The sequence below is a fragment of the Emys orbicularis genome, chromosome 5, assembly GCF_028017835.1.
Source record: "Emys orbicularis isolate rEmyOrb1 chromosome 5, rEmyOrb1.hap1, whole genome shotgun sequence".
Classification (NCBI taxonomy): Eukaryota; Metazoa; Chordata; order Testudines; family Emydidae; genus Emys; species Emys orbicularis.
The window spans coordinates 142605085-142625149 of record NC_088687.1 but is presented as its reverse complement, the minus strand read 5'-3'; the positions used below and the strand labels follow the sequence as shown (position 1 = coordinate 142625149).

Here is a 20065-nt window from a genome sequence, read left to right as displayed (position 1 = left end):
CAGAGCAGCCGAAGCCCGGGAGGGGAAGCGCCCGGCCGGGGGCGCAGGGTCTGGAGGTCTGGGGGCTGCTCGGCAAACTGTGAAGCTGGTAGCGCTCGGGCAGCTCCGCTCTTCAGCTGCACAGAGCTGAGGTGTCTGGGGGGAGCAGCAGCAGCCGCCGCCGCAGCGGGGAATCCGCCTGCAGCTCGCAGCCTGCCGGAGCCGCTCAGGTAAGCAGGGGACTGGGGCAGGGATGCCGGCATTTTCCCGGACATGTTCGGCTTTTTGGCAATTCCCCCGGACGGGGATTTGAGGACCAAAAAGCCGGACATGTCCGGGAAAATCCGGACGTATGGTAACCCTAATCCTGGGGTGCTGGTGTGGACCCACGAAGGCTTATGCTCCAATACGTCTGTTAGTCTATAAGGTGCCACAGGACTCTTTGTCGCTTTGTATACAATATTATTGTACTATAAATTAGTTGATTCAACACTTATTCTTTGGGGTTCAGACCCTCTGCTCTCCCTCTGCGGAGTCCAGACCCTGATTGTCACGGAGATCTCGCTGAGCATCGGAACGATAAAACCACTCTCCTGCGGTAGAGTTCAAAGCACTTTAGGCCAAAGGAGAGGCAGTGTGGGGTAGTGAATACGGGACAAGCGTGGTACTCAGGAGGTCTGGGTTCTGTTCCAGCTCTGCTAGTGACCCTGGGTAAGGCCTTTCTACACCTCATCTGTAAAATGTGGGATCTCCTTTGGAGATCTACTCATGAAAAGCGCTATAGAAGAGCTCGGTGTTGTTATTATTAGACATAGTCAAAAATGTTCATGAAACTGTCATCCTGTTTTTTGTCTAGCTCGAACAGATGCTATTCTCCCCACTTCACAGAGGGGGGAAACCGAGGTGGCTGGTTATGAGGTGTGTGTTAGCAAAGGGTGGACTGGTACTAAAGACGTCCGTTGAGAAGAACCCCACAGAACATTTGTTGTTGTTGGCGGCGTGACACCTGGAGATTGGGCTGGGGTATTTGAGCATTTTCTTTCAAGCATGTCCTTCAAAATTCAGGTCGAAGCCCGGTAAATAATCTGATTAGGGAGTGCCTGTTGTTTGCTTGACTAGCATTTCAGAAGGTCGTTTCCAGGATTTTGTGAGCACAGTATTTGCTCTGGGCGAGGGATGGGGGGTCCAGTGTTGGTTGGCTTTGTAAGGGATGGCGGGGGGGGGGGGGGGGAGGTGGCGACCTTTGTTTAGGCATGAGATGGTGCCTGGAGGGACGGGGGATGTGGGGAGGGAGCCGATACTGGTGGAAACTCTGGCTTCAGTTATGTAGCATTTCTGGCAGTCTCCTAGGCAACAGTGAGGCAAGCTCTGCTCTCAGTCACATGGTTTAATTTTGGAGCACCTCCATCCGAGTCTCTCTGGATTTACCCCAGGATAGCTAAGAATTCAGCCCTGCTTCATCAGTCATGGGAGACATGAGGCGTCTCAGGCTCCTGCTCATGGGGAAGGTGCCAGAGTCATTCTTGCTGTCACTCCAGTTACTTCACTGGACAGATTTAACCCCTGACTGTATACTGCACCCAGCAAGGTTGGCTATCCCAGGACGGGACTTGGGCTAGCGGTGGGGTGATCTGGAGAAATTGTTCTCTGTGTGCTTCCAATGACCTGTGAGTTAAAGCAGATGAAGATCTTCACTAGAGCTGGCCAGAGAACCGGGAATTTTCCTGGACAAGTTCTCTTGGGGAAAATCCCCTTTTGCAATAGTCCCATTGGGACATTCTGGTTTTCCTGCCGGGAAATTTGGAAATGGGGGAAATTAGGTTTTCCCATTATTGCTTCCCAACTGATAAATGTTGGGGAACAGTCAGAAAAGGGGGGCTAATGGAGGGCAAACACTTTTACTTTTAATGTAACACAGTTACATGGCGAAAATGTTGCTTTTAAAAGTGAAAGTGTTACTGGTTTTCAACTGGCCAAAATTGGAAAACTGACCGAAAGGAGGGAAGCCCACCATTTTGAAAGCAAAAAATGTAAAAATTACAAAAAAAAAAGAGAGAAAAGAATAAAAGAAAGTCCCCTCCCCCACCTCCCTCCCTGAAATTGTTTGCTTTGAAAAACTTCCAGGAAAATGAAAATTTTTGTCAAAAATGAATATTTTGTTTTTGATTAAACCCTCTTTTCCACGAACCCCTCCTCCCCCCGTTTTCCTTGGAAAATTTGGGACCAGCTCTAGTCTGTGCTGCTGGCAGCATGTTTGGATTTCGCGGGAGGCCAGCCCAAGCTGAACAGCCTCCTAATGAGATGGATCACAGCTGGTGGGGTAGACATCCAAACACAGCAACGGCTAAACTGGCTGCACGCGCGCTGCCCTGTGCACCAGGAAACAAGGTCCCCGATCCTCAGTGGGATTCTCTTTGTTGTACAGTAGTTGCCCTGAGGTTTCTCTTTACTGCCAGCGGTGGGGAAATAAACCCCTTCCCCAAACTGTGGGCAGCTTTGCTACCAGCCATGCAGATAGGAACTGCAGACCGCTGCCACTCTGGGTGCGAGGTGAGAGCCTGCAGTCCTGTGATTATTGCTGGTGGGAAGGGTTTGGAGTGGTGTTCAGGGGCCCTGTGGAGGTGGGGTCTGTGGCTGTGTTTGAAGCAATGGTCTCTTTTCGACTCCGGTAGCCCCTGCATCAGGGGCTGTGACACACAGTCCTTTGGCACATAGATCCCTCTGCATGGTTTCCCAGTTCATCCCATTTGTAATGGGCTTTGCTTGCAAGCCGCCAGAAATGAATGATACCTCAAAGTGAGGAAAGGTCCCTGTAATAGGGTGGCTAGCCCCTTTAAGGGCCTGGGAGCAGCCAGGCAACCCTGCTCTTAGCAGCCTGGGACTCATCAGACCCAACGGGGCAGCGTCAGGTGACTGCGTCTGGTGATTACCAGCTGGGGGTTACAGATGAGGGACCCAGCCCCATTAAGGAGCCTGGGACCCAGAGAGGAATAGGAGAATGGTCTCCTATAGCTACAGGCCAGGCTGCAGGCAGTGGGTGGATGGCTCTGTGGACCATCCGCAGGCTGAGGGGAGACGCCGACCACTAAACTGCCAGAGGCCCATACGCCATACTGGGAGCAGGACAATTGCTTTCTGTTGTCAGTGCACATGGACAATAAACTGAGCCCTGAGGCAAGGACTGAGAGTGAGCTGATTGGGGGTGGCTGGTTATTGCCCCAGACAGGTGAGTGAGCCCGCCAGCCCGCAATCCCCCAGAGGTAACAGGACATAGACTCATAGACTCATAGACTTTAAGGTCAGAAGGGACCAATATGGTCATCTAGTCTGACCTCCCGCATGATGCAGGCCACAAAAGCTGACCCACCCACACAAAAGCTGACCCACCCACAAGCCTAAAGACACCGAAGGTCCCAGCCCTGCAAGGTGCTGGGTGCCCATCGACTTCAGCGGGAGCTGAGCTTGTCGGGCTGGGCCCAGATTTGGCAGCTGCAAAGTGGCAAGATTCCAGTAGTGATAGGTGACCATCCAAGATGCTGTGGTTCTGTTCAAGGAAGCATGCCCCCAAATTGGGATCATCGCCGCCAGAGTTTGGGGGAACATGCCAGGCTGCAAAGGGGGGGAGGGTAGGTGGTGATGGGATTTTGCGAGACAGCTATCAAACATGATTGCTTCTCGGTCCTACTGTGGCAGTCTGAGGGCCAACCCTTGTTAGCAAGACATATCTGGAAATGGAGATGCGAGTAGCTGCATGGAGCGGTTGTTACTAATGACCATATATAGCAGATCGGGCCAGAGAGCGCTCAAGAACAGGCCTCAGAGGGAGATGCCCAGTATTCCCTGAATCTGCCTCAGCAGCATTGCTAGCGCCAGGGAAGCCCAGAAGTGAGAGAGAATGGCAGAGGGTGAGGAAGGAGTAAACAGAACTCTTCCAAACCATAAGGCAGAGTGCCGAGTTCGAGCTTGGGGGAGAGATTCAAATAGTTCCTTGCATTAGGAATATAGGAACTGCCAGACTGGATCAGTCACTGGTCTGTCTAGTTCAATATCCTGTCTCCAATAGTAGCTGGTAGGAACTGCTTCAGTGGAAGAGGCAAGAAACCCAACAATTAATGGAATAACCTGCCCACAGAAAAAGGTTTCTTCCTGACCACCCATTAATTAGAGGTTGGGCTATGCCCTGAAGCAGGAGGGTTTATATCCCTTCCAAAGCACTTGTTAATTATTTTTTTTAACATCTACTATTTTACCTGGATATTTCTGTTATCCATACAAATGTCCAGTCCTGCTAATCTCTTGGCTTCAGTGGTACGTTGTGGCAGAGAGTTCCCCAGGCCCATTATGAGATAAAGCATTTCCTTTGATCCATTTTTAAAGTTGCTGCCTTTCATTTTCCCTGGCCATCCTCTCAGTCTGGTGTTCTGAGACTGGGCAAACAGACGCACCCGGGCGATCCAAGCCACTTCATTAATTGCCCTCTTTCTCTTGTTAATGGAAATTCCTAAACTTTATTTTGCCGGCGGTTTATTATTCCAATTGCTGCCTTTGTGTGGGGAAAAAAATATTTCCTCTTATAAATGCTCTTTATTAGAGCAGCACGCTGAGAATCTTGTGGGCAGGGAGACTGGCAGTTTCTGCCCGGCACGCTAAGCAAGGCCTCTGTGCCAGTTCCTGTTGGCCCAGTTGCTCAAGTGCGCTGTTCTGCAGCCCTTCCATTGCGAGGCACAGAGCTACAGGCAAGCCTCTTTCAGATCTAGATGGGTCACAGACCCTGGCCTCGGGGTAGGAGTGGAAAGCGTTAAGGAGTTGTGGCCCGGGCAAGTTGCTATTCTCATTGCTGCCTGCAAAATGCGCCTGTCTCTCAGGCTGGTTCTAGAGCTCTCCATGGGGGGCCGCCTTCTCAGACTAGTGACTAAATGCTGCCGTTCGGCCCTCGCTGCACCAGAAAGTAGCAGCTGTAATCCCAGCGGTGGTCAGGAAGCACGGCCGAGGGAGAGGAACTCTGCTCCCTTTCCCCACTGATGAAGGCCTCCTAGTGGAGGAATCTCGCCTCATGGTAATTCTTCCTGGAGTTTTTAGTGCGGCGGGGGCTGGGCTCTCATCCCGGCCGCCAGCGTAAAGACCCCTGCCTACCTCCAGTGCCTCCAGCAGCACTTCACGAGTGAGCATGGATAGAGGCAAGCGTATCGGCGCCGCCGTCACTCACAGGTTGCTGCCCCGATAGAAACGCTCTCAGGGCCTGGGCGTGGAATCAGTGTCGCAGCCTCCTGGGTCATTGTCCAGGGCAGTCTCTGAAATGTCCGGGGGTATCGGCCATTTTTTCCCCTTCATTTGTCTTGGGTTGGTAAGAATCTCCCCATGAGGGCAGAATGTCCCTTGAGGCATGGATGGCTGCTGTCCATAAAGCCTGATTCTCCTGTCTGACCACAGACAACACGCCTGTTGCCCATGTTATTCATATTTAAAGGAGCCCCCACCAAATTCATGGCTCCATTGTGGCAGGCCCTGCAGAGACGCACTGCGAGAGTCATCCCCTGTGCGGAAGAGCTGACAATATCAACAGGGGAGGCAGACAAATAGGAAGAGAGAGGATTACAGTCCCCATTTTACAGATGCGGAATTGAGGCACGGAGGGATAAAGGCCCAGATCCTCAAAGGTTTCAGGCACTGAACTCCCATTGAGTTCAATGGAGGAGCCTAAATACGCAATAAATTTGATCCCCGATTGCTCTCTTGTCGACTGCTGAACTTCAGCTCGGGGAGAGGCGGAAGCAAAGTCGATGGGGGAGCGGACGCGAAGTAAGTGATTCTAAGTCGATCTAAGATACGTCGACTTGAGCTACGTTATTCTCGAGCTGAAGTTGTGTATCTTAGATCGATCCCCCTCCCCCAGTGTAGACCAGGCCTGCGTGACTTGTCCCAGGTCACACAGGGAGTCTATGAAGAGTTGGACGTTGAATCCAGATCTCCTGAGTTCCTGTCCACAAGACCAGCCTCCTCTTATCGGAGTTGCTGCCCCTTATGCCGACAGTGAACTCTGACCCCTTGATTTTACATTCCTTATATTCTAGGGTGCACAGAGCTGGATGAAATTGTTCAGAATTAATTTTTTTTTTGGTCTGAAAAATGGCCTTTTTTTCAAAAATGTCAGGAAGATTTTCATACTTCTGTGATTTCTTCTGATTTTTTTTTTCAATGGGAAAAACAAAAAACAGTGTTGATTGTTAATTTCCGCTTCCCTCTCCTTTCTCACGCTATTCCCTCCCCATCTTTCTTTTTTGCTTTCTCCACTCTTTCCCGCCCCATGTTGCTACTAAAAAATGGGGGGGAAGGGGGAGAAAAAAAGGGAGCAAAGGGCACCCCTAAAAACTCAGAATCTTTTTGGTTATTTTGTTTGGAAAACTGAAAAATGTCAATGCTGGGTTTTTAATTTGCATTGAAAAATCTGATTTTTTTTTTAATTGAAAAAATGATTTTGTTCCCTGAAGCTCAAAACAACAATATTTGCTCTTTGTTGTGCGGCTCTATATGCATGCATGCGCACATGTCTGCAATATGCTGGAGAGAAACAGAAACTGCAGATAGACATGCATGCGTATATAAATAGACATATACTTGGGATGGACGTAGACAATAGGGATTTGATAGCTGCTTTCAACTACCTGAAGAGGGGTTCCAAAGAGGATGGATCTAGACTGTTCTCAGTGGTGGCAGATGACAGAACAAGGAGTAATGGTCTCAAGTTGCAGTGGGGGAGGTTTAGGTTGGATATTAGGAAAAACTTTTTCACTAGGAGGGCGGTGAAGCACTGGAATGGGTTACTTAGGGAGGTGGTGGAATCCCCTTCCTTAGAGGTCTTCATGGTCAGGCTTGACAAAGCCCTGGCTGGGATGATTTAGTTGGGGATTGGTCCTGCTTTGAGCAGGGAGTTGGACTAGATACCTCCTGAGGTCCCTTCCAACCCTGGTATTCTGTGATACCTATGAGCCCTGGTTTATTTTTAAAAGGTCACCACCAGCGTTGGGGGTGCAGTTAACGACAACTACAAACACACACAACGTTAGGCACCAATCAGCGATTCAGGTTTCTAAGGCTATGTCTACACTGCAGCCACTGGCTGTGTTTGCCGCTCGAGCTGACATGCCTGAGCTAGCTTGAATCGACCTAGCTCGGGTACTGGAGTGATGCAGCAGCAGTGTGAGCTAACACTGCTGGTAATTACCCAGGGTTCTGGACAGGCGCATCCAACCCATGTGGCTGCAACATCACTGCTCTGGGAACCCCGCTGGCCCAGGTACATCTGCTCGAGCTGCGTGTAGATATACCCTCAAAGGTCCCATTCTGCTCACTGACGTCAATGGGAGTTTTGCCGTTGACTTCAGCAGCAGCAGGCTCCATACCCGAATGCTCCCATTTACGCCTGCCGTTGACCCATAGAAGCGATAAATAGTAATAATTGCACCCTCTAAGCGGGGGTTGCATCAGAGGCCTCTTCAGAAGCGTGTTTGATTTCCCCATCGCCACGTGCCTTGTGCAGCTGTTTCCGCCAGTGTCATAGAATCATAGAATATCAGGGTTGGAAGGGACCTCAGGCGGTCATCTAGTCCAACCCCCTGAATGTCAAGTGAATGGAAAATGCTGCTGAAGATGTGGAGTCAATGACAGCTGGAGGTTTGGAGCAATGCAGAATCAGGCCCTTGGCACGCACCAAGAGTGTGTGTGTATCTATTTAATTTGAGTCTATGCAGCCACTGTCTCTGCTGATCTGTCTGTCAGCGCGGGGCTGAGTTTATTTTTTCCAGCTGATCTCTACCAAATCTCCAGAGCGTTAGGGCTGAAACAGCTGCTGGGAGACGGACACGCCGCATCAGACTACAGACCGTTTCTTCTCTAAGCCGACCCTGAAGCCTGCTCCTAATTAGGCTAATTTGGAGCGGGGCTGGAAGGCTCCGCTATTGTGTATACAGAATGCCCTGGCATCGCGCAACTGTTTAAATGGCAAAAATTAATCCTGTTTAGATGTGGTGGATCGTCATGGGCAAATAATTATTCTGTTTGCCGCACCCTGTCACCACTGGCGCCACAAGATCCACCCCCCCTCATCCCCCCCACCCCCCAGCATGCTATTCCAGCCAGGAACGGAGAGAACAAACATTAATTTTATTTAGGGCCAGAGAGCGGCAGGGGGTTGGGGGAGAAAAAAGAGGGATCGATAGTTAACTGCTTCAAACCTCGGCATTCGTCCAGCATTGCGGGGGGCTGCTACCGCATATGCAAACATAGCAAGGGGTCCGAACCCCAGCTCTGAACCCCTACAATGTTGGAGGAGTTCGAGGTCCAGGTTTGAATGCAGCAGCTCACATGTGAATACTGGATCAAAACCCAGAGAAAGTTTGGTTCTGAATCCGGACTCTGTGCCTCACTTTCTCCATTGGCTCAATAAGAATAATACTTAACCACTCCTGCAGAGGCCATGAGCTCTTCAGATACAAGGGGTTAAGGTTATTACTGCACTAATCATGGGAAGGGATCCCCCGCAAAATGTAGAAGGTGTCTCCTCCGGTATCATCAAATCCCAAAGCTTAGTTGAGATTTGCCTGGTTTCTGGCTTCGTTGCAGAAGCTTCCTGCAAGCTCTGAATACGACCTTCATCTCCATTGCCTTCCATGGGAAGTGAGGACTCTCACTGCAGCACCTTGCAGAACTGGGTGATTCCTTGCCAGGATTTGGCCAGGAAATGCTGAAACCACAAAGGAAAACAGTCATTTCCATCCCAGCTGAGAGTAGGGTGTCTATTAGTACATTTCATACAGGAACTTGATCTAGCAAGACTTCCAGAGCAGACAGACTCTGAAATGCTCCTGAGCTTTGAGCTGCTGGTCTTAACCTGTTGTCGTTCACCATTACATGTGCTAATCAAAGACAGCCTCAATCTCCCAGCCCTAAAACCCTCCAGACTTTGGAGTGTTCCTGATCTAGTATCTATGTGTCTTAGGGTATAATCCTGCCACCCATTGCCGTAGCATTCAAGCTGTTTCCATGTAAAATCAATAGCAATAACCAAGTCCCCCTTCCTGGAGTCTCCAGCTCTTCTCCCTGAGTAGTTCTCCAGCCTTAACTTGTCTCTAGGTTCCATGGGCCAGATTTTCGTCGTCGGATTCTAATTTTTCACGTGCAATTGATCACATGTGCACTGCAAGGGCCTTGTCCAGCTTAGCATGTGCTTAACGGGACCAGTTTAGCAGCATTAAAGGGAGTGTGCTTTGTTTACATTAGACTTTTAGAAGGAGGTAGTCAAATTGTGTTAACCTTTAAATCCTTCTCTAGACAGCTGTGTGGCCGGGTTAATGCATCGCTGATGGCCTGGGCTATACAGGAGGTCAGATTAGATCTGATTATGGTCCTTTCTGGCCTTGAATCTATGAGAATTTGGCACAAAGTGTCCAAAACATACCAATCAAAAGTTGTTTTTCTTTCATCTTTTTTTTTTTTAACCCGACAACTTCCCTGTCTATGAGGCTGTGGGAATGATGGACTGTACAGAGCACATACCCATATTCCATGGATACTGTCTGTATAGGCATTATAGTCTATATAGGCTGGTATATAGGGCTTTGGCCTGTCCAATGAGGGAGCTGGATTCTTGTCCTGGCTCTGCCAGTAACCATGGTCAAATCACTTCACCTTTCAATGCTATAGGTTTCTCCACTTGTAAAATAGCGGTGATGATATTTGCCATCCTCTGTAAAGCACTTTGACATCCACAGAGCTCGATATGAGCTCAATATCCACAGAGCACCAACACCTTTGCTTTGCTTTTGCTTTGGGAGTTGTAAAAGTAAATCTTTCGTGCTTTTCTAACATTTTCCATTCCTGTGTCTTTACCTCTTTGTTTATTGCTCCTGAATGTCTATTTTAATCAAGAACAAAACAACTGGCAGGACAATTACTGTTATTATTTTAGTACTGACTGTTTGCGCAAGGTTCACAAATTAAGACGATTCTGGCCCCAAAGATCTGTCAGTCTCTCGAAGACATACGTAGAGACTATGGTGCGCCTCAAAGAACCCTGAGCAGGGAGTAGCTTAAAGTTTAAATTTTTATATATATGTAAAAAGAAATTAAACCATTTATTTATTCATTTCAATTTTATACATCCAGCAAAGGAAAAAAGTACTTGCCAGTGCTCTAGGCATGTCTTACAAGAATCAAAAACACGCTCCATTGAACTACACCTTGCAAAAGACATCAACATTCCAGCATATCAATACTGTTGAGACAGTTTTCACCCCAGCCCCACAAAAAGGCAAACCTAGGCTGAAAATTGATAGCATTTGAGAAACTACTCACTACATCCATGAAACTCAAAGGCTTATCTCCATGCCTAACAAAGTAGTCGCTGTTACCCACAGGAAATAACTATGTTCATGAAAAGATGGAAAGTTGAGGTATGCATAGACACCAAAATTGAGGAATGGGAGAACATATGGCGTGATCGTCTGTTCACCTCAATAAACAGGCTAATAAAAGAAAATTACATTAAAATTCTTTATCAAAGGCACCCAACTCCCCTTAAAGTTAAAGAAATGTATGGTACAGGGGCGGGCAAAATGATGTGGTGAAATAGGAGCATATATGGTAGGCCTGCCCCCAAATTAAGACATTTCGGAGAGCTGTTGGAGACTCCATACAGGAGGATAATGGTATCAGCTGTCAGATAACCCCTTAGTGTTTTTGTTAAATTGTCCTAAAAACTCTGCATCTTATAAAAGCCCTAAAGAATTGATCACTCATCTCCTGGTTGCTGCTAGAACTGCCATAGCAAGATGGTAGAAGAGGAGTGACTCCCCTAAATTTATTGACTGGTATCAAAAAGTGTGGGAAATTCTGGCACTAGAAAAATTAACTCATCAAGTCAGAGTTTTACAAAGGAGAAAGAAAAAAGCTAACTCCTGTACTGAGAAATCTGGTGGAACTTTTTGGAGTTTGCTGGAGGAATCGCTGTCACCAAATCGGATAGTTTGAGAACATTCTTTGAATACTGTGGGAGAGAGAACCCCCTTCAACAATAGTGAAACTCAGAATTAAGATATTAAAACAAAGAAAATAGGAGGAAAAAGGAGAAAAGCGTAATATTGTGTAGAGTTTTGATAGGACAACTCATGGACAGGTTACGCAGCTAAATGTAAGAAAAACAGAAAGTTGGACCTAAACATGAGATAATGAAAGGTCTCATCAGTTCAGCTTTAGGGAGTCCCATAGGCCAATTTATCATTTGTATTTGTGTATATACTAGGTTCATTTCTATTTACGGTAAGTTGTAAAACAAGGGTTTCTGTTGTAAAAGAATGGATCTGGTAATAAATCAAATCAAATAAAAAAATACACTTCACTGAAATCGCCCCAAATCCAGGAGCCCAGCCATACTCTCAGAAAATAATAATAAAAATCTCCTGTCGGCCAACCAACCTTCCACTTCTCACCCCAAAAAGCCCATGAAAATTGATCCTGTTATGCAAAAGTCCTGTGGAATTTAATGTGTGTGAAACAAATAAAGGACTATGGAAGCAATTCTAGTCCTATAGAATTTAATAGAAAATGACAACCTCTCTGTAGTTGGTCCCAAACTGCTTTGGGCATTTTTCTGTCTTGTCTTTGGCAAATGGAAACTTTACCCAGCCATGTATGGACTCCCCGTCTGCCTCACGCTTGCACACACGTGTGGAGGGGAGTGGACGCCAGCATTGCTCTGTACTGATTGTCCGATTGTGTTTGAAGCGAGGGAAAGGGTTATTTTTCTCCTCGTCTTCAGTGCATTGTGTATTCCTCGGCATGTCTCTAAGCCGTTTGCTCCCCTTCTTGCCAAGTCTGGTTTTGGTTCCTTGCACATCAGATTAATGTAATTCGGGAACAGGATCGCATTGTTGTCTTTGTTTTAAAAAACGGCCTCTGATGTCGCCGAGCTGAGGTGCACCCTTCTCTCTAGCAGGGTTGGGACAATCAGTTTGTTTAAAAAAAACGTGTGCAGAATGTGCCCATTGTTACCGTGTACATAATGCATTAGAAATGTCGTGGTTAATATCGTAGAGCAAGAACTGCACTGCCTGAGACCCACAAGAAGGGTACTCTGCTCCACCCAGGCTCTCCTGTAGGGTTCCTGAAAGCCACCTTGGCACCCAGTTACACTAAACCCTTCTGCCGGATGCCCGTGGGCCCGAACTTTGACGAGGACTCAACACCCATATTTGTCAGCCGGGTTTTCCAGAAGAGCCCAGCGCCCGTTTAGACACCTGGTAGAGCAGCCAGATTTCCAGCCCCCAGCAGCTCTCGTTCTCAGTGGGCTCTTTTAAAAGTCACCTAGGTCCCTCAATGGGAGCTGAAATCTGCCCCCCTGGTGTGGGCACCGAGCCCGTTTGGAAATCTGAGCCCCATGGTGCTTTTCAGCTGAGACGCGATCTGACCACCAGCCCAGCCAGGTGGGAAGGAGAATCTTGGCTGTCCTGGTGGAGCTGATGGGTAACAGATCACAAGGCTCTCAGTCTGAGTTTAATCTGCCATAAACCTTCAGGGTACTCGTGGGGGATGGGCTGAAGTCAAAGCCCAAATCTGAGTCCCTGCTCACAGCATCGGTGATTTTCCAGTCGAGAACCGGGGGATGGGCTCCCTCTTTGTGCCCGACCCCTGAACAGCTCCAGCTGCTCTGGAAGCCTGGATTTGGATCCAAACTTTGTGGCTTGAGCCCAGATAGTGGGATTCCACTCTAGAGTCTGGCTCTAGAATCAGCCTCCCCCAATGTGTCACAATTATTACAATCTGCCCCCCTTTATAGCACCCTGGATGCTTCACTCCATGGACGGTGAGGGGCCATTGGCAACGATACGTAACTGGGTTGAAATTTGTCAAGTTCAGCTTGATGTTCACGTCAATACATTGTCTCTTGATGAGCCCCTCCCATTGCTTGTCCCACCATTTCTCACCCCCAAAAGAAATGTGCAGTTCAGACATTTCCTAATTTTGAGATGTTGGTCCAGTTTCAGGCTGCTGCATTAGCTGTGGTGAAGAGACAATCTAAACAACCAGCCAGACAGCTGTTTGTTGGCCAAGGACAAACAGCTCCGTTCAGCGCTTGTTTAGAACAGATCTGGCTCGTGAGTTTCCTAACCGCCTGTGCGAAAACACATTGGGCCAGATTCATTCCTGCTGACACCATTGGCCTCAGCAGTGAATGTAGCTCATTGCATTTCAGGTTCTGTGCATACATCCTGGAACTAGGGGTGCTGGGGGGCTGCCGCACCTCCTGACTTGAAGTGGTTTCCATCATATACAGGATTTACAATTTGGTTCAATGGCTCTCAGCACCCCCACTATAAAAATTGTTCCAGCCCCCCGGTTCTGTGTGTTGACAGGGTGAGCTGCCATCTTGCTTTATGTGTGAGAAAGTATTTATAACATTTTCCAGCCTCATTCATGGCCTCTACGTAGCATGAGTCTCAGTGCAGTTTCCAATGGACAGTCACACAAAACCCCACTACCACTGGCCCCCAATCTCAGCAGAGAAGCCAAGGCTACTGGGCCTTGGAGTCCAAACTCTTGTCCCTCACACTCAGGCCTCATCTGTGCTAGAAATTTAGGTGATGTTAGAGCACAAGCTCAAGGGGTTGTGTTAACTAACATGATGTTAACCACGAGTCAGCTCTCAGCATAGACAGGAACTGAGCCCTGTGTCAGCTGGTCAGGAGAACAGACCAGGCCTCTGGAACCCTGGTGGTGACCGGAGACCTGACCAGTCCCCCTTCACGCTGACAGCAAAGTTGTGTTTGACACGGTGTTCATCACGCTCCTCTGGGCCGTGCTCTGATTTTCTTAGTGAAGACAAGGAAGGCACATTGGTAAGGCAACCCTGGGGACACTTGGCCTGCAGTTGGCTATGCTGTCCCTGATCCATGGGTGGAAACTTTCAGTCTCCAGGGCTGTCAATCTGTCTCTTTTCCCCAACACTAAATTCACTTAACACTGGCCAACCCCAACCCCCACAAACCCTTCCGTTTTTCTCAGATTTGGATTTTCCTGAACATTTTAGCTTATCCTAAAAAAAGCTACAGAAATGATTACAGATCATGGTCCATATCCTCCCCTCACGCTGGCAGAGTCCAGTCTTGGGAGAATGTGGCTCTATTATTCTGAAGGCTTTTGCATTGTTTTGATTCCTTAATTTTGTTCTAAAATTGGCTTTTGTCATTGTACATTGAACTGTGTTTCCCTAACCCCGTTGCTAACCAGTCATTTTAATTTGTAGCTTGCAGAGGGCATGACCAGCTCCGCTCTAATTAACATGCCAGCTTCTCGGGCCGATCTCCATGTATGTATTGCTTCATTTCTAACTTACTTAAGTGGGTTGCCTGGTTTTCATAAAGACTATCATTTTTTTTTAAATCTCCAAAAATTGGACCAGGGCTTTTGGTAAAAGGTTCCTCTGACCTGCTAGAAAAGTGACGGTTTGTCGGTATGTTTGTCTTTGGTCAATCATTTCCCTTAAAGTCAAAGAAAACGAGGTGGGGTTAGGGAGGAAGACCAGAAAGTATCCTCCCTACTATTCCGATTGTAAGTGCCCAGCTATGCATGTTTTGGAGGGTTAGCCTTGTGAAGAAGAAAGGATATGGGTTTGAGTCCAAGATGTGGGATTAGGTGACCATTATCCAGATCCCGCATGGCAGTTTGTGATGCTCTAGATCTTATTTACCCAGTTCATTTGTCAAAGTGGTATGTTTTCTCATCATCTGTGGGAAGAGTTTATAAACTTATTCAGGCTGAAACCTGTCCCTGTTCAGAGGACTAGCATGAGACCTACGCATCATTTAAGCCCTCAACATTGGTCTTAAGTGGGATAAAAGCCATGTAGAGACAAGTGGCGCTGGTCCTCTGCACTGGAGTGATTTTCAGCCTAAGTACTTTGAAGGCAGCAGCCTATAGATGGGTTTTCAGGGCAATCTTGGTCCCCCGGGTCTAGAGGAGTGCTCTGAAGGCTAGAGCTGTATGGAGGGAGGACCCACGGTTGGTGTAAAATCATTCCGCCTCTCGCCCATTTGTAACAAAGTGGAGTATCTTGTTCCCACCTTGAGTTTTTTGCAAAATTAAAAGTTTGGGTAGTTTTTGTTGCCAGACAGGGTGATAAAATTGTGTCCCTTGCTCTGTGTCGATAGCCACAAGGTGTAGCTTTGTAGACCTGCAGTGGGTTCTATGTCAGGACAAAATTCCACCTGCTTAGACCATGGTTGAATTTGACCCATAAACTATAGGACAATTTCTGCTTCTATTGAAGTCAACAGGAGCTGCCCATGTGCCCCTGAAGTCAGAATTTAGCTGCATTGCTTTCCATTTCCCTAATTGGAATAGATCCAATTAATTCCTCCCCACCAACACTGCCCTCACCTGATTCGATATTTGTTCACGTATACAACAAAGAAAGGCCAAACCCAATCCCAGAGCCAAAGCCTTTGAAGAACATAAGAACATAAGAATGGCCGTACTGGGTCAGACCAAAGGTCCATCTAGCCCAGTATCCTGTCTACCGGCAGTGGCCAATGCCAGGTGCCTCAGAGGGAGTGGACCAACAGGCAATGATCAAGTGATCTCTCTCCTGCCATCCATCTCCATCCTCTGACAAACAGAGGCTAGGGACACCATTCCTTACCCATCCTGGCTAATAGCCATTAATGGACTTAACCACCATGAATTTATCCAGTTCTCTTTTAAACGCTGTTATAGTCCTAGCCTTCATAACCTCCTCAGGTAAGGAGTTCCACAAGTTGACTGTGCGCTGCGTGAAGAAGAACTTCCTTGTATTTGTTTTAAACCTGCTGCCTATTAATTTCATTTGGTGACCCCTAGTTCTTGTATTATGGGAATAAGTAAATAACTTTTAAAAAAAATAACAGGAGTACTTGTGGCACCTTAGAGACTAACAAATTTATTAGAGCATAAGCTTTCGTGGGCTACAACCCACTTTTGCTTATTCACTTTCTCCACATCACTCACGATTTTATATACCTCTATCATATCCCCCCTTAGTCTCCTCTTTTCCAAGCTGAAGAGTTCTAGCCTCTTTAATCTCTCCTCATATGGGACCCATTCCAAACCCCTAATCATTTTAGTTGCCCTTCTCTGAATCTTTTCTAGTGCCAGTATATCATTTTTTAGATGAGGAGACCACATCTGTACACAGTATTCGAGATGTGGGCATACCATCGATTTATATAAGGGCAATAATATATTCTCAGTCTTATTCTCTATCCCCTTTTTAATGATCCCTAACATCCTGTTTGCTTTTTTGACCACCTCTGCACACTGCGCGGACATCTTCAGAGAACTATCCACGATGACTCCAAGATCTTTTTCCTGACTTGTTGTAGCTAAATTAGCCCCCATCATATTGTATGTATAGTTGGGGTTATTTTTTCCAATGTGCATTACTTTACATTTATCCACATTAAATTTCATTTGCCATTTTGTTGCCCAATCACTTAGTTTTGTGAGATCTTTTTGAAGTTCATCACAGTCTGCTTTGGTCTTAACTATCTTGAGCAGTTTAGTATCATCTGCAAACTTTCCCACCTCACTGTTTACCCCTTTCTCCAGAGCATTTATAAATAAGTTGAATAGGATTGGTCCGAGGACTGACCCTTGGGGAACACCACTAGTTACCCCTCTCCATTCTGAGAATTTACCATTAATTCCTACCCTTTGTTCCCGGTCTTTTAACCAGTTCTCAATCCATGAAAGGACCTTCCCTTTTATCCCATGACAACTTACTTTACTTAAGAGCCTTTGGTGAGGGACCTTGTCAAAGGCTTTCTGGAAATCTAAGTACACTATGTCCACTGGATCCCCCTTGTCCACATGTTTGTTGACCCCTTCAAAGAACTCTAATAGAATCTGAGTCTGTATCTAAACTTCGTGTTTCTCTGGGATTAGGCACAATAAATCCCCTTGGATTTGATAAGGCTAGGTTGAAATTCTACTGCTAAAAGAGACTGAGATGGGCTTCCGCAGGCTGTACTGAACAGGTAGTTGATGGCGTATGTTACATTTGTTTCACTGTAGGTTCTTGTAGCTGCTGCAGCTTTTTGCAAGGAAAATCCCCGCAGTGGCATCTCTACAGATATGGTACAATGTGCCATGTCCATTGTGTTCACAGCTCCTTTAGACAGACCCATCTGTCCTGTTGAATGAACACAGTTACCTTTAAAACCCAAGATATTTTTTATGCCCAGAAAATGTGTCTTTCCCCCAAAGTGGTTTCCTTTCTCCATGCAGAAAGGAGAATGGGTGGCTTTGCTGGGATTTAGAATATGGAAACAAAGGTCCATAAATAGCCTTTTCCCTCCCCCGTTCGTCAGCATCTTTGATTTAGGTGAATATGTTTTCGTTTTAGTTCAAGTAAAATTTTGAAAAGAAAAAAAAAAAGCCGCAAGTCATTAATTTAAAACAAAAGCCACAGAATATTAGGCTGCAATAAACCGATTCCAGGGCCCTGTGCTGGAACCCTACAAGAATGTGATTAAATATAATAAACCTCACGATCTAAAGACCTGCTGACGCCTCTCGGGGAAACGCTTGGAACCCATTCTGTTTTCAAAGCCGCACCGCTGACACCCCATGCATTTGACCCTCCTTGTCTCCTTGTTCTTTATTGCGAAGGATCTTTGCATGAAAACAGGACCTTTTGTTGCTTAGGAATGGGGCGTAGAGGCTGCAGCTGCAAAAATTTAGGTTAAATATTTGGAAAAACTTTTATGGCCAAAAATTCCACACGTGCAATGCCTCTGAAGTCCACAGGGTCCCACCGGATCTCACTGGGATTGGATTTGGCCATGTGGCCCGGGAGGACAGTGAGACAAGATGAGACAGGAGGCTGTGGATATGCCACCAGTGGCAATCCAAGGTTTAAGACTAGTGTACCCACCTCTTAGGGCATGTCCACATGGGGTTTTTACCTCGAGTTAACAGATTCATAGATCCCAAGTCCATTCTGATCATCTAGTTGGACCTCCTGTATAGCACAGGCCAGAGACCTGCCGCAAAATAATTCCTGGAGCAGAGCTTTTGGGAAGAAAAAATTGTCAGTGATGGAGAATCCACCATGATCCTTGGTACATTGTTCTTCTGTTCTCCCTGCAGCGGCGCCTTTCCGGTACGGATGCCCAAGCTAGCATGTGGCTATGGAACATTTAAAATGCAGTGATGGGGCTAGACCAAGTAATCTACCAATCAGAACACTTGACAGCTGTGTCCCTATCTCCTGCCTACCCCTAATATACTGCAGCCAATAGAACAGTTGCATGCAGATTAGTTGTAGAGGAAAAGTGATGTCTCAATGGGTCCATTTAAGAGTTCTACGAGCTGTGGACTTGGTCCTATCCGTAGGCTGTATAAAGCATAACAGTTATGTACAACAATCAGTAGTAATTTAGCTTAATTACAATTTAATTTCTTCAAGCATAGCGTGTGCACACATAAGATTCCAGTGAATTTTAACTACACGGAAAGTTTGAAGAATCTGTGTTATTCAGTTATTAAGATAATTTGGAACAAAGGGGAGATGCAAAATGTGTTAAAGGACCCCTTTTAAAATTGTATTTGCTAAACTAGTTAACAGATTTATTTGTAATGTCTCAGAACATTAATTATGTTTTCAAGATAAGTGCTGGATGTTTGGGGGCTGGATATTCTGTGTTTGTCATACATAAAGCAGGGATTCAACCTTCACTATGGAGTTGCAACTAGCACCTCCATAATGATAATCCCCATCCCTCAGGAAACTCCAATATTTCAACATTTGCCTGGTGAAATTCTCAGATTTATTTGTTGTTTGCAGCTATATGTAATTTTTACCATTGAATACTCTGACATCTGTAAGTGTTCATTGCAGCTATTCACGTACTTATTATTATGTTCAATTATTATTAGTATTGCAACAGTGCCCAGAAACACCCCAACCTTGACTGAGACATCGTTGTACAAGGGACTGTACACACCTTGTTGGTAGACACAGTTTCTGCCCCAAAGATCTTAAACTCTTGCAACTTGTGCTGTTTGGCTAGTTATTGTGCTACTGCACCTGTTCCCTTACTGGATCATTTTTGCAACTAACTAGCAGAGAAAGTAGCAAATTTTACAATCCAGTAGCTTTTGACCACTGTTCATCTCAGTGCTTGCTCTTTATGAGTCCTCACACCAGCTGTGCTGGGAGCCTGTGCCCCACTTAACCCCTAGAATAGGACTTGAGTGATAGAGAGTCCATGTGCTCATCTGTGCTGCACAGCGGTGAATTTCCCCCACTAAGGAAGATACAAACAGAAGTGATGGGCTGGGTGCAGGAATCACTCGGTGACATTCTCTGGGCTGTGCTATGCAGGAGGTCAGACCAGATGATCATAGTGGTTCCTTTTGGCCATACAATCTATGAATTGTCATCTAGTGTAAAATGTCAGGGGCTGCTAATCCCATTGGAAATGTCTGTTGGCTCTGAATTCACAGACGCACACTCCTAATACACTGTACAACACTTTCCTTTCAGTGCTGACAATCCTGAGCCCCGTTCCCTCTCGCTGATTTCAGTGGGGGTGCTGAGGGGAAGGATTTCAAAGGCACAAAAGATAGCTAGGTACCCGATTCTCACGGAAAGTCTCCAGTTTCCATTTGTGCCTTAAATTCTCCCCCATGCACCTTGCAGGATTGGACCCAGAGAGAAGAGCATTTGTTTGTTTTCTTGAATGGGCCTGGTTCTCCATTCTCCATTTTGGCACCGGTATACTCTATTGACGTCAGTGGAGTTATCCCAGTTTGCACTGGTGTAGGTGAGTTAAAAATGAGGCCCAATGGGCCTTCAAGAAAACACTTAGGAACATAAGAGTGGCTAGGCTGGGTCAGACCAAAGGTCCATCTAGCCCAGTATCCTGTCTTCCAACAGTGGCCAATGCCAGGTGCCCCAGAGGGAACGAACAGAACAGGGAATCAAGTGATCCACCCCCTGTCGCCCATTCCCAGCTTCTGGCAAACAGAGGCTAGGGACACCATCCCTGCCCAG

At 46.7% G+C, this 20065-nt stretch overlaps 1 protein-coding gene across 1 annotated transcript in view; it reads left to right on the top strand.

Moving 5' to 3' along the window:
- The window catches only part of DYSF (dysferlin), a 266283-nt gene that overhangs the window by 179786 nt on the left and 66432 nt on the right, over positions 1-20065 (top strand). Inside the window, exon 40 of the mRNA XM_065404742.1 lies at positions 14276-14338. Coding sequence (XP_065260814.1) covers positions 14276-14338 — 63 coding nt within the window. The remainder of the gene's footprint in view (positions 1-14275; positions 14339-20065) is intronic.